Source organism: Drosophila rhopaloa, unplaced genomic scaffold (assembly GCF_018152115.1).
Source record: "Drosophila rhopaloa isolate 14029-0021.01 unplaced genomic scaffold, ASM1815211v1 contig_163, whole genome shotgun sequence".
Lineage (NCBI taxonomy): Eukaryota > Metazoa > Arthropoda > Insecta > Diptera > Drosophilidae > Drosophila > Drosophila rhopaloa.
The window spans coordinates 13748955-13762930 of record NW_025335043.1 but is presented as its reverse complement, the minus strand read 5'-3'; the positions used below and the strand labels follow the sequence as shown (position 1 = coordinate 13762930).

The following is a 13976-nucleotide window of genomic DNA, read 5'->3' as shown; positions in this document are numbered from 1 at the left end:
AAAAATTAAGGTTCAATGCAATTTGAGATATACAAAAACTATAAAACTATTATTAATTATCCGCAGATGGACTGAAATAAGGAAGATCAAGGACACAACGTACACCATAAGCAAGCTCAGGATCGACACAGAGTACGTATTCCGTTCCATCGCCGTAAACGAGGTGGGACCTTCACCGCCCTCGCCGCTGTCACCGCCCATCCGCCTGGTGCCCAAGGTCGAGACGGAGGCACCCAGTGTGCGGGAGCCACTGCAGGATGTGATCAGTGAACTGGACAAGGAGGTGACGCTGTCCTGCGTGTTCGGCGGCATTCCAGAGCCAAAGGTGATATGGAAGAAGAACGGCCAGTTGCTTGAATCGAGCAGCATTCGCTACGAGAACCGTGTGGCCAAATACACCATTGAAAAGACAACCATTGAGACTGAAGCCACCTACACGTGTGTGGCGACCAATGAGAAGGGCTCCGTGGAGACCTCGTGCCGCCTGAAACTGCAGCAGAAGCCGGTCCTCGAGGTGGAGGACAAGTATTTGACTCAGAAACTGCGCACCGGCAGCACTCTCACCATTCCAGCGACGGTCCGCGGCTATCCACAACCCACCGTGACCTGGCACAAGGAGACGGTCGAGCAGAAGACCACCAAGACAGTCACCATCGAGACCACAGAGATTACCTCCACCTATACGGTCAAGAAGGTCACCCGCGAACAGTCCGGCAAGTACAAGGTTACAGCAACCAATGAATCAGGTTCCACATATGTGGAGTGCACTGTCCAGGTGATCGACAAGCCCAGCAGACCCCAGTCTCTGGAGATCAAGGACATAAAGAAGGACTCGATTGTGCTGGAGTGGACCCCGCCCATCGATGATGGCGGTCTGGAGATTAACAAGTACACGTTGGAGAAGTGCGACATCCAAAATCAGGTCTGGATGAAGGTCTCCGACTTTGACAAAGACATCAAATCGTATGCGGTTCAAAAACTATCCATGAATGCGCAATACATGTTCCGTGTGGTGGCCGCTAATCCCATTGGCGAGTCAGAGCCAACGGAAAGTGACCCTGTGACCATAACTAAGAAATTCGGTAAGAAAAAGTCCTTTCCCATGGCAAGTGGATAGGGATTATGGTAATCCATTTATGCAATTCACAGAGAAACCATCGCCACCACGTGGACCCACCACTGTGTCGGGTATGAACGATACTTCCTTCAACCTGGCCTGGGAACCATCCGAGAACGATGGCGGCTCAAAGATCGTGGAGTACATTGTGGAGATTAGGGAAGAGACTGAAACTATCTATAGAACGGTAGGCGTAACCCTGGGCACTGTCACCAATATTCATGTCGAAAAGGTGGTCAGAAACAAGGGCTACCTGTTCCGCATCTATGCGAGAAATGAGGTTGGCACTAGCGAGGCGTTTGAGACCACGGAAAAGATTGTCGTGGGTCGCAAGATAAGTAAGTTGTCAATCCGTTTCCCTAAGATCCCAATTGCTTATTACTTTCGCTTATTGCTTTTTTTAATACGCCACTAATGCTTAAACATGCGCAATTCTAACCCCGAAACGCCAACAGCTAATGATAATGAAGTTTTAGGTACGTAAGAGCAAAAAAAACATAATTTTAAAGTTTGTTGAGTTTGAAAACTAATTGTTTTGGGATTGTTTAACATTCAGCGCCGCCATCGCCACCTCAGAACTTAAGGGCACCGGATGTCACCAGCCGAAGTGTTACTTTGGATTGGGAGGTGCCTGCCCGCAATGGTGGATCAGAAATCACAGGTAAAATATATCAAGTTTTATAAATAAATGTAAGAAGTAAATCAACTCTTTATTCTTCATACAGGCTACTGCGTGGAAAAACGTTCCTCAACATCTACTACCTGGACGAAGGTCATCACACTGGACGCCCACCAGCTGCACTACACGATTGACAACCTGAAGGAGAAGTGCGAGTACTGGTTCCGTGTGTCAGCGGAGAATGAGGTTGGACTAGGTGCACCAGCCGTCACCGAGAGCATATCGCTCAAGACACATGCCAGTGAGTCCGAGTATCTTTTAGCTATATCATTTACTGATTTCCACCTTAATATAGCCGTACCCTCACCACCGACCGCTCCACTGGAGGCGCGCGTTCTCGCCGCCAATGCCCACATATTCGAATGGGGTATCCCCGAGTCAGATGGAGGTGCGCCTCTGCTCGGCTACCACATTGCTATTAGGGACATGAAGAAGACCATGTGGATCGAGGTGGGTCGTGTGCCAGCTGGCGTCCAGAAATTCCAGATCAGAGATCTGCAGGAGAACCACGAGTACATGATTCGCATATTCGCGAAGAACGAAATTGGTCTGAGTGAACCTCTGGAATCGGAGGAGCCCTACAAGGTCATGACTGCTGGTGAGTGTTTATTCCTATTTTTCACAATATCAAATGTGTATTTTTATAAGCATTACTCTTTTAAAATGATACTGATATTATATTGATAACTACTTTCCATACTGAGAATTAAATGGCAGAGTTAGCAAGTAATTAAACAGTCACAACTCTGCTAGTTCTCAATTTCACTTTAGAAAGAGTAATTTCCGGTGGCGGAAGATGAACAATTTGTCAAACTTATGCATATTTCATTCCCATTCAATTCAGGTCATGAGAGCCTGCCCGACGAGCCACGCACGGAGATGAGTTCGTGCAACACCTCCTCGTGGCTGCGTGACCACAACATGGATGCGGATATTCATTCGTATGCCCGTGGCAGGCTGCTCCAACGCGATGAGTACTTCTTCAGGCTGTGGGCGGATCTGCCCAAGAGCAAAAAGAAGAAGGGCTCCAAATAGTCGGTGGAAACGACAACGAAATAAGAAACACTTAAGTCGTAGGTTAAGCAACACTATTTCAATTGTATTTTATATGACAAACAAATTGGGTAGCTCCCATTTTGATTTTGTAGCTTTTTGTACTTTAGTAGAGGTGACGATGTGAGGGCGGTGTAATGTTAATCGCATCCCATTGATGGCGATGCCCACGACCCCCGATCAAAGAGTGCGAGCGAAGAATAAACTTAATGCTCGGGTGCGTGGGCGTGGCCCAATGTCCTGGATGGCCATTACACTGTCCAAATAATGGACATAATTTTAGATTTTTCATTTGCATAAAGTTCCTTTTTTTGGTTTTATTGTTTTACTTTTGCCTTATTTTTGTAAGCTGTGATAAATCTATCAAAATCGAAAGTGTCAAACGAAGCAACAAAAAATGAAACAGAATTAAAATGCCACCAAGCGGCGGTCCATCGGCATCGGGCAATGGGAGCCAACGAGCCGCAGCCCTCCAACACCCAATCCCCAACCCAATCCCAATCCCAATCCTGGCCAGCGTAACTCAATATCCTCTCTCGGGAGACAAAACAACAAATGGTGCAATTCGATATGAGTTATTTCTGGGGAGTGTTGCGAGTCGCTGGCTGCCGTTGCCTTTGTCCTGAACTCGCCCTGGTTGAAATTTATGGCATAGGAATATGAGAGAGGTTATACTCGTGTGTCTTTAAAGTTACCAGAACTAAATAAATAAATAATTTAAAATATAACTATGAGTTTCTACTGAGACGGAGCTGCAAAGGGTTTTGGATTGGCGACGTCTTACTTTATTATTCAAAGGTACATACCATATACATTTATTATTTGTATTATTACAGTACTTAAAATCACATTACAACACATGTTTGACATTTATTATTGGTACTAATAAATCTAGATAATAAATAAAGGTTTATTTTTCGAGATACTTCTTTTATTTTAATTCAACAACATGAACATTTTAAAGCTAATAAGAGATGACCAGAAATTTAACAACAGAACTTGAGAACTTCAGCCGAAATGTGGTATTAAATCAACTGTGACCCCTACACAATGCCCAAAGTTATCAAAGCCAAATAAATAAACAAAATAAATTAAACGATGAATTTTCAATGAATTACAGCTTCAAGTGGTTTTTTAGGTTGGCGGAAGCTTTTTGGCTTCTTCCGAAATCCACTAATTAATTCATTAGATTTCGCCTTCCGAACTCTGCATAACTTTTGTGGAAAACTTTTCTCCGTAAAGGTTACTCTACTCCGAATTGTAAAACTTCAAGCCCCGGTCTGAAGTCGGAAAAACAAAGGCTACATGCGAGTGGAAACTTATCTGGTGACATGGCAAATGCTGCATAAACTTTTCAGCTGAGAATTGTGTGCGAATTTAATTAAAGTTTTTGCGGTTGCCACTAATCAAAAGATATTATCTCCTCGCCAACTGTATAATTCTCCGTGTGGCTAGACGCAATAATTTGAGTCAACTTCTCGGCCAAAATTGCCCATGGCTGCTGGGCTGTGAGAAGCGCAGAAATCCCATAAAGCTAAAGCATATTTCCGGCACTTCAAATTGCAGGAGCAAACAAAGCAGCCAAACACACTCAGGGCGGAGCCTTCTTAGCCTGTTATTCGGTTATTGATACACTAAACGATCGAAGCGGCACTGTTGAAAACGGAAATTTCATTTACTTGTTTGCTTTTTTTTCCATTCTGGTCCCCGTCCTACACTCAATTTTCCCCTGACGTTGTTATTGTGCAAAATTGAAAGCTGCTAAGCTGCTTTCGACGCTTTAAAGGCGTCTTCTGTCAGCATTTTGCAACGTTTTCAACACACAAGTTGATACTTCTGCTTGTGCGACCCCATTAGTTATGGTTTATTAAGGTGAAGACGAGTCGGAAAGCTCTCTCTGCCGTAGTAATACAATTGTAAACTTGTAATAGAATTTGGCAAGTTCTGTTGAATGCATATAAAAACAAATTACACATCAACTTTATGGTGTGCACGTAGAAAATTGAGGACCATTCTGGTTTTTCTTTTCCCATTTTCCCCCCCAATGTTTTTCTTCGTTGGGCATGTCAAGGCTCGTCAAACGTGATGGCCTAGGAATAAAAACAAAATCCAAAGACGTAAGAAAAGACAGTAGAAAGTTTGCTTAATTACTTCCCAAAATAATAAGGATGACTGGGAAAGAACAACAAAGTCGTTTGTTTTCCAAATAAATTTAATTATCAAATTGTTGGCCTGAGGCCTGTTACAGGAAACCGAGTTTTGGAATATTACTTCATGTAATAATATATACACCAACTGAGTAAGCAGATAAATAAGTTTGTATTCAACAAAAAAAAGGCAGGCTAGGAAAATTCATTCAATACTCAGATGAACATCGTTTTATTAAGATCAAATTGTAACGTAGTGAACAGCCCCAAATTTTTGGAAGTTTGTTAAATATTTTTCATGTTTATAGAAATCTTTATAAATAATTTGAAGTCCAAATTTATATTTTTAAAGCCAACATTTTGCAAGACATTTTTATTGTACAACTATAGTTAATCAAAGCCATGGGAGTCACTAAAGCAACGCCCTATTCTGAAGCAGAATCCAAGGCCTTTGCAAAATTTCTGAAAATCTATGGAAGCACTCGTGGCTACATGGATAAAGACGAGATCCTCAGGTCGGCTGAAAATGCCTGGGGAAAGCTATTGCCCGTTCAAAAAAAGCACTTTGAAGTGAGTTTTTTTAGTTGTATATTCTAAAATAATCGCTAGTCGTTTAGGTGAAGCCTCGAGAAATAAGAGCCAAGAAAATGGCGAACGCCGCCAGGAAAAGTCAGGCTGCCGAACAAAAAAATAAAATCTGGCACAGTAAGATGAAAGCCCTATCCAAACACAGATGATCTCCTCCAAATCCTGTGAAGAGAGCGTATTTTTATACTTTTTACGGGAGTACCAGAAGGGTAACATCAACTTGTACATGGAGGAAAATCTAAAATCAATATCTACCAAAGAACTGCAAAACCTTTTTAAAACGCTGGTAAGTGTTTATTTAATCTAATATGTATTTTGTTTACTTATTATTACATACAAAGGGAAAAGAAAGACTGCGTAGGGGCTTCTTAAATCCATTGGTAATGATTAGCTGAACGTTACGTCTTTTTTAAAATATTGATGTAAATATGATGTATTAAAATAAATTAAATAAATATATACATCTTTATATTTCGTTATTTTTATTGATGATAAGTTGATTTGCTTACAAAGATAATATGCAATTTCCAACTTAAATTTAGCTATGAAGATCCTTTGTCTGAACTATGCTGCACAATTTAACAAAGAAAACACATAAAATGTTAATTACAGAAAATGTTTATTATGCCATGGCCATAACCTCCAATGAGCCGCTTGGCCAGATATTAGCCCTGTTAAAATATCCGCACTCATTTACGATGCGCAACACGGTCCAGTTCAGTCCCCGAATAGCCAGGCCCAAGCAGCTGTATATATGTGTAATTGCCCTGGCCAAGGAGTTGGCAGCCATAAAGCCATGGCCCAGCTGACCCGGCCCATACATGCCACAAAATGCAGCGTCATAAAAGATATAAAATAAAAAACAGACAACTTCCGGTGCGATTGTGCAGGAGCATCAACCGATTTCCGTTGAGTAAAGTGAACCAACATTTAAGGAAAACATGCCATAAGCGGTAAAGAATTACAGTGCCCAGAGGAATGCGCCTCACACCAAACTAAAATTCAAAGTGGATCTATACGACCATTAAAAATTCAGCTGTCGAATTTTAACGATTTAAATAACAATACAATTTCAGCTTTTTTTTTGCCCAACTATTTGCGAACGTTCGAAAGGAATCAATATGCCCGACTTTTGCTGCAGGCTCCCAACAGAGCAGCATATTGTAAATATAAAATATTTATTGCCAGATTGCACACGCATCCCACAGCAGCAGTTGGTTTTATTCACTGGCACCTTCCTGCACATGCAAAAATTATAAGAAATGCACTTACCACAGATTTGTTAAATAAAGATTAAATTTATTAAACTACAATACAGAAAAATATTTTTAAGCAAGTAAGCAATAATTTCTATTGTTTGATTTTTACAACAAGCAAGGGCAAGTGTGAAAAAAGCTATTAAAGCGTTGTGTGTTGTGGACCTTGAAATTGGAAAGCAAACAAAATTTGATGTATGAATTATTGATAATTAAGATAATTTATTTAATCTAAAGCATTTCTTTCTGTGCACCTGATTCTTCTCACTGGCAGATATGCTGCGTACCCTGTCCATTCAGCCGCTTCCTTCCCATTGAATGCATAGCGATGAAAGCATCCGCAAGCAAGAACATGGCAATTTTTTCTACCCGTCGGTTTTTATTTTTTCGCCTTACATGCATTTACCACTTTTGGTGGCCACACTATGAGGCAATTCATAACATTTGCCAGAAAACCAATTTAAAATTTAATAGAGACATTTCTGTACAAATTAACAGCAAATTTCATTGCACTCCTTTCCTGCTTGTCGCCCGCGCTGGCCTTTTAAAAATCAAGAGTGCTGAAAATTAAATTTCACAAACTGTTTTCATTTGCAGGAAGGAGGAGGAGGTGCTGGCATGTAAAGACTTTTAGTGGCTTCTGGCATGGCAGTCGGGCAACCCAAAAACTAATGAAAGTTCCTTCCTCTATACCCCCATGTCCACCTCTTGATGTTTCCTTCACACATCTGATGACATCGTGTGCTAAGCACACACACACACTCACCCGAAAGTCTGCATGACTTTTAGGAGGCGAAGTAATTAAAGTCAATTGCCATTCTGCCAAAATGCGCTCAACGTGGCGTATACGTAATGCGATTGGGGTGTGGTTCTCTCCCCTCCATTCCTCTGTCAACAGCATTAGCTTCGTTGACTTTCCAACTATTAGCAAACACCACAAATTGTGTTATAATTAATATAATTTATTAGAAAACACTCTGTCAAAATTTAGCCCTGTGAAAACGTTATGGCTAAATCGCAGAAAACCTAAGCTTTATTTGTAATTTAGATTTCATTATTTTGCGCTGCGCTCAACGTTTTGTTTACACCCGCCAATCTAGGTGCTGGGCAAAATAAAGTCGGATGTTTTATGACTTTGAAATGCCGTCGTAAAAGTTCAGTTTGTGGCAAAAACCGAAGCCATTTGCATTTATCCGCAGACAACTTTGTTATGTTGTTGTGCTAGAGTTTGGTTGATTAGCTCATTATAGAGTGTTTTGACATTTACGAGCATATTTTTTGGTGAGTGAAGATAATGTTAGGGCACACTTTTGAATATGAATCAACTACTGAGAGGGACAAGCTATAAATTAAAGTAATTTTGAGAAAACGATAAGAAATTTATGAATAGGTCGTAAACTAGTTTGGTTTATTTATTTACATAAATATAAATCCTAGGCATGAAAGAAATGATAATGTATATTGTCATTGACATGATATCGAAGGGTTAAATGTCGTGATATCGATAAATATATATTATTAAGATATTCGTTTTATTCATATTTTGTATTTCTTGGAATAATCTTTATTGAAATTACGTACCACTCTCTTTTTATGTTAACTTAACGTGTATATTTTAAATGAAAAAGTTTTTTTCATCCCGCCCCTTAATAAATATTTAATTAACTTTTCTCTGATTGGGCTGACCTGTTTTTTATTGGTTAATATTTTCCATAATTCACGAAAAATCCCTCGAATAAAGTAAAAACAATTTTTGTATGCCCGCAAGAATTTTCCATGCAAATGCCGCAAAGTTTCTGCATCAGCTGCCATTGATATATACTTTTAACGGCGCAATTTTTTTCCCACGCTTTCAACTCCGTCATCAGTCGGATGTTTCGGCCATGGTGACTTAATTTCGCTGTAAGTTCCATTGGCCTTTGCATAAATGCATTTTGATGCAGTTGCCGTCACACGAGGGACGCTAAACAGATTTGCACCTTGCATATATAAAGTCAAATTTACAAGTTCGCAACGAAAATTGCAACGCAAAAATATGCAAATGACAATGGAGGTGCCCTGTGAGAATGTTGCTGCCGAATGAGGGTCATGGCAAGCCCCGAAAAAATTCCTTAAATTTTTGTACTTGGCCAGCTACCATCTGGCAAAGGCAGCAGCTGAAAATGAAGTTGTTTTCTGGGAGGAGGGATGATCATGATGGGGGTGTTCAGTGGGCGGTTGGGTGACTTAATGTGGATACGTGTTGGGCATTGCCAAAGATAAGTAAACGGTGAACTTAGCCCAGCTTTTCAGCTGCACAAGTGCACTGGCAATGTTTCTGTTTACGTGCTCAGCTCAGCTGCTTAAAATGCACTCCATCGATATCGGCATCGACATCGGCATACGGTGCGTATGCGTGTTGTCGTTCGCTCTGCGCCAATCGAATGTTCTAATGTTTTGCAGCACATTAAATTGCCAATATGGCTTTATTGTTCTCAGTCCCCTTTCCCCACTTCCCCTGCCCCCCAGCCAGTGGCAGCGATTTATGCTGTCACATTTAGTGGGTGAGTTCATAGGGGGCAAAAGCAAAAGCAAGGAGCCAGTGTGAGCGGCGCCTGTGGGGCCATAACAACTCTACTGATAGTCAAACATACACAGCGCAATAGTGCTGCCAAATCAGTATTTGGCTGACAGGCATTTCCAACGTTTATTGGTTTTTTTTATAGTTTTCGGTCAAATTTAAAGCTATCAATTGCTTACAGTGTTTCCTTACCTAATTTTATAAAATATTTAAAATATTTCTTAGATGTTTTGATCTAAGCTATTTATCAGTTTCACTTTTGTGTTCTATACTGTAAGGCATTTCAAACGTTTATTAGTTTTTATTTTATCGTTTTCTGTTAAATTTAAGCTAGCAATTGCTTACAATTCTTTCCTATCTCATTTTATAAAATATTTAAAATATTTTGTGTGCTCTAAGCTATTTATCAGTCTTTTATACTGGTCAGTTTTTAAAAGACTCTAATAAAACAAATCTAGGCCAGATGATAATCAAAAGTTAGTGCCTTAACTCACCATTTTTTTGGAGCTCTTAAATTCGAAGCCAATAGAAATTGTTAATATTTTACTAGCTTACAATTATTTCTGCTAAAACTAGTCGCCTCGAATATTAATAAAAAGTCTTATGTTCTTATATTTCTTTATAATTTTTTAGCGTATGCTAAAACTACTTGATTGAAATACCAAAATGAGCTAGTTTTGGCCCCTCCAAACCCAGCAGCACTGCCTGTCGGACCCACACAGTCGTTGCCAGTCAGTCACAATGGAGCGTGTGACTCGATGGAGTCGCTGCGTCTGCTCCAGGCTTCCATTGGCAAGACATAAAACGTGGCACTCGATGATGCCTATGGGCAAGTTCGCACATCGGGCTGAACGTATATAAAGTAGTGGTTGGTTGCCTGCGAGCATTGCCATCCTGGCCTAAACATCACTTCACAACTGCCAAGCCAAGCACATCCGGTTTCCGTTAGTTGTGCCGGGTCCGCCCAGTGCCACGCCCCCTCGACTGCAGCACCTGTCTGTCAGTTGGGCTGATGTTACTTCAGGTAATATCATTTAGCCTTGTCCTAGGCGCACACGAATATGTTGGAAAAATATTATCTCGTTACAATGTTAAAAAGTATGAGAGTGTGTGTATGGTGGACTTTTTGCCATAGCTTCATTTTTTTTCCCTTTTTACCATTTTAGTTCGCCACCATTTTGCTTCTCGCCTAGTTTGCCTTTGGCTTATGAGCGGAAGTACGTGTCGCTCGTCTCAAAAGAAGCCAGCATGGTGCAAAAAAAAAAAAAAATATAGAAAACAAGAAAGGAAAGCTAACTTCGGGCGGAGCCGAAGTTGATATACCCTTGCAGAATATTCCGTAAATTATATTCTCCAAAATTGTTCATATGATGCATTCTTAATACTCATAAAAAGTCCCAACTTCCTAACTTTAAAAACACCAAAGTTATGACATTTCCAATCGTTCAGTTATATGGCAGCTATAAGATATAGTCGGCCGATCCTTATGAAAGGTCGGATTGATTGGCCAAACATAAAACCCATAGAAAATCCCAACTTCCTAACTTTACAAACACCAAAGTTATGGCTTTTCCGATCGTTCAGTTATATGGCAGCTATATGATATAGTCGCCCGATCCGGCTCGTTCCGACTTATATACTACCTGCAATAGAAAGACAACTTTTGGGAAAGTTTCAAGCAGATAGCTTTAAAACTCAGGGACTAGTTTGCGTAGAAACGGACGGACGGACAGACGGACAGACGGACGGACAGACGGACAGACGGACAGACGGACGGACAGACGGACATGGCTAGATCGACTCTCCTGGTGATGCTGATCAAAAATATATATACTTTATAGGGTCGGAAATGTCTTCTTCACTGCGTTGCAAACTTTTGACTGAAATTATAATACCCTCTGCAAGGGTATAAAAATGGAGAAAAAACTACGCACATTTGCCACCATCGCCACGGGGGATAAATAAATGTGTGTGTGCGGGGTCGTGGGAGATGTTTAAATTTGATTTCAAGTGCTAGCATTTTGATGGCGAAATAAGTGAATGCGTGTTGCGGCTGCTTACGTGTCCTTGTTATGGCCAAACTTCCACTTCTGGCTGAAAGTTCGAGGCGAGTCGAGAGCATTTAAGGAAAACTTCAAGTTGAGTTTTGGAACAGGTTAAGACAAGTGAAGTTAAAGCGTAAGATAAGACCAAGGAAAAACTTCAATCAACCACTTGGGAATTTCCAGCTGAAGTTCTTTAGTGATTTTTAAAACTATATGGAAGTTTGGTATAAGTCCCAATAGCCAGAGCGATAAAGTGTGCCCTGGCTTAAGTTATGTCCATTCAATAAGTGAGCGAAGTTAAGTTGTTTAAAAAAATTTTATCCATTATTTAATTATTATTTTCATTAAAAACTGGCTTGGTAATTGATATGTGTTTGTAATAAGTTTTTTATTAATTATTAATAATTAATAAAATTATGTTAAACAATTCCTTTGCAATCCAGCTCTTCCACACTTTTTATCTGATATCTGAAATATATTTCTGATATTTTTCTTCAACTTTTTTTCATTAAAAATGTCTTTTTAATTGCTTCCAGCTTCGATTACGTATTAAAATTTTCATCTCTCCTTATTTGCTGCTGCTCGTACGTTCCCCATTTATTGTAATTTACAATTTCCTTGAACTCTGGCACATTGCTCCCCTGGTCCAGTTCACCCTTCATGAGCATGTGGCTACAGTTTGGAGCACTTGCAGGCAGAAGTCCTGCCGAAGAAGTCGTCGTCGAGAAAGGAGAATAAGAATAACAAGCGGCGAAATGAGGAGCATAAGGAGCAGCCACTTGAGGGGCGGAATGGGTGGCAGAGTGGGTGGCAGAGTGGGTTGCAGAGTGGGTGGCAGAGTGGGTGGCAAAGTCCGCTGGTGGTGCTGCTGCTTTTGATTTCTCATGCATGCAACGTTTACTCAGCCGCGTTCGGTGCCCGCGGGCGTAGCCAAAATAACACACACACATCTCGGCCGAGTTCTCCCTTGCATTCCAGAATCTTATGCTCATTTTACAGAGTAATGGGTATTTCAGAACAATAAGGTTTGCTAAGGCTTAAAAGAACCCAATGTATTTCATTTAGTTTATTGATTTAAAATCGTTTTCTTTAAATTATTGTGATAGCAGTACTTTAAAATAGTATCTAGATGTGATTTTATAATTGATTTTGAAATTTTATTGCATGTTTATAACTACTTAATATTTTTTACTACTTCATTTCACTTATATAAATGAAACTTAATAAGCGATAGTATTAAATGAGATATACTACATTAGAATTTGTTTATTGCAATGATTAATTGATATTTTGTAATAAATTGTTTTCTTGCAATGTTAATAAAAGGACAAAAGCACTTAAAAAAACAAAAAAATATATACTCCTTTTTTAATTGAAGCTGTAAACAGTCAGTAAGTAGGCTTAACTTGTAACCACCCCTTTCTTAACACCAAAAAGTAGCCAACGATGTTGCCATGTTGCCTTTTCTCTAGATGTCTACAGGGTATCTGAAAGTCGATACCCTAAAATGCAATGCTTTTGCTTGTTTTGTTTACGCATGAATTTGCAGGAGGGCTCCGGCGGTAAATGGGAAAATGAGAGCGCCGCGACGCTTCACGCTTCACTCTACTTGGCACTCACTTAATTATTGCACAAGAAACTGAAACGGGGGCACCAAGGCGTTTCGCCTGGGGGTGACACACCAACACAAGTTGCAACTGCTGCTGCTCCTGCAACTGCAACTGCTTCGGCAACTGCCGCTGCAAGTGAAATTTGCAAGTGCCGCAACACTACAACTACAACTGCAGCTGGGGCAACAAACTCCTCAGTGTGGCAATGTGCTTGACATGCATGCTTAACCGTAATGTTAAAGCCAAATCGCCCAATGGCTTTTGGTCTGGCGGGGATATAGGGTGGAGAATACTCGATCCTTTGGCCAACGGAAAGCGAAAATTTATGTGCAGAAGTGTTGAAAATGGAAAAATCTAGTAAGCCCGTTTAAAGTGCAGCCATTTTGGGATAGGTGGATTTCCCAGAAGGCATGGGAAAAACTGTTTGATTAAAAGTTTAAAAAAGTTGTGAAAAATATTTTGGGCAAGTTTTGGTTTCTAAGAAAAACTAATGAAAGTTTTAAATTGGTAAACCAAGCAGTATATGCATATTTCAGGAAAATTTGAAGAGCCAAAGTTATAAATTATTAAAATAATATATTGTATGTATCCATGTTTAAGGCTCCACCACAGGAATTCTGTAATTAATTAATGAATTACTAAATATTTAAACGGTAATTAGATTTTAATTGCATATTTAATTTATGTCCATTGGGCATCTTTAAACTTGACCATTTATCAACTCAAAAGTGTAAATAGCTAGGAGTTAATTTGCGTTTATCTTAAACAATTTACCACTAATAAATTACCCAAACAATGTCAGTGAATAAGGCCACTGGCAGGCAAACTAATTTCTGTGTAAGCCAAATAGTTTAACCTCTGCAAAATTAGCTTTACCGCAAAACATCATTCACAACTGATGCACATGTGACACCCGTTCGA

General features: G+C 40.0%; 2 protein-coding genes across 8 annotated transcripts in view; both read left to right on the top strand.

Moving 5' to 3' along the window:
* The window catches only part of LOC108037365 (titin), an 80204-nt gene extending 76627 nt beyond the window's left edge, over window positions 1-3577 (top strand). For 5 of the 7 annotated variants that reach the window (XM_044458311.1, XM_044458315.1, XM_044458313.1 and 2 more), the window contains 5 exons: window positions 67-1082; window positions 1150-1455; window positions 1674-1778; window positions 1843-2394; window positions 2641-3577. In XM_044458311.1, the coding sequence (XP_044314246.1) occupies window positions 67-1082; window positions 1150-1455; window positions 1674-1778; window positions 1843-2394; window positions 2641-2831 (2170 nt within the window). In that variant the 3' untranslated portion in view covers window positions 2832-3577. Of the gene's footprint in view, window positions 1-66; window positions 1083-1149; window positions 1456-1572; window positions 1594-1673; window positions 1779-1842; window positions 2395-2640 lie in introns of all 7 variants that reach the window. The other 2 variants (XM_044458316.1, XM_044458314.1) reach the window with 2 other exon arrangements.
* Window positions 3578-5205: 1628 nt separating this feature from the next.
* LOC108037364 lies at window positions 5206-6055 on the top strand. Its single transcript, XM_017113916.2, is given in 4 exon segments — window positions 5206-5566; window positions 5614-5749; window positions 5752-5870; window positions 5926-6055. Coding segments are annotated over 4 exon segments (477 nt in total). The 5' UTR covers window positions 5206-5398; the 3' UTR covers window positions 5980-6055.
* The last annotated feature ends 7921 nt before the right edge of the window (window positions 6056-13976 follow it).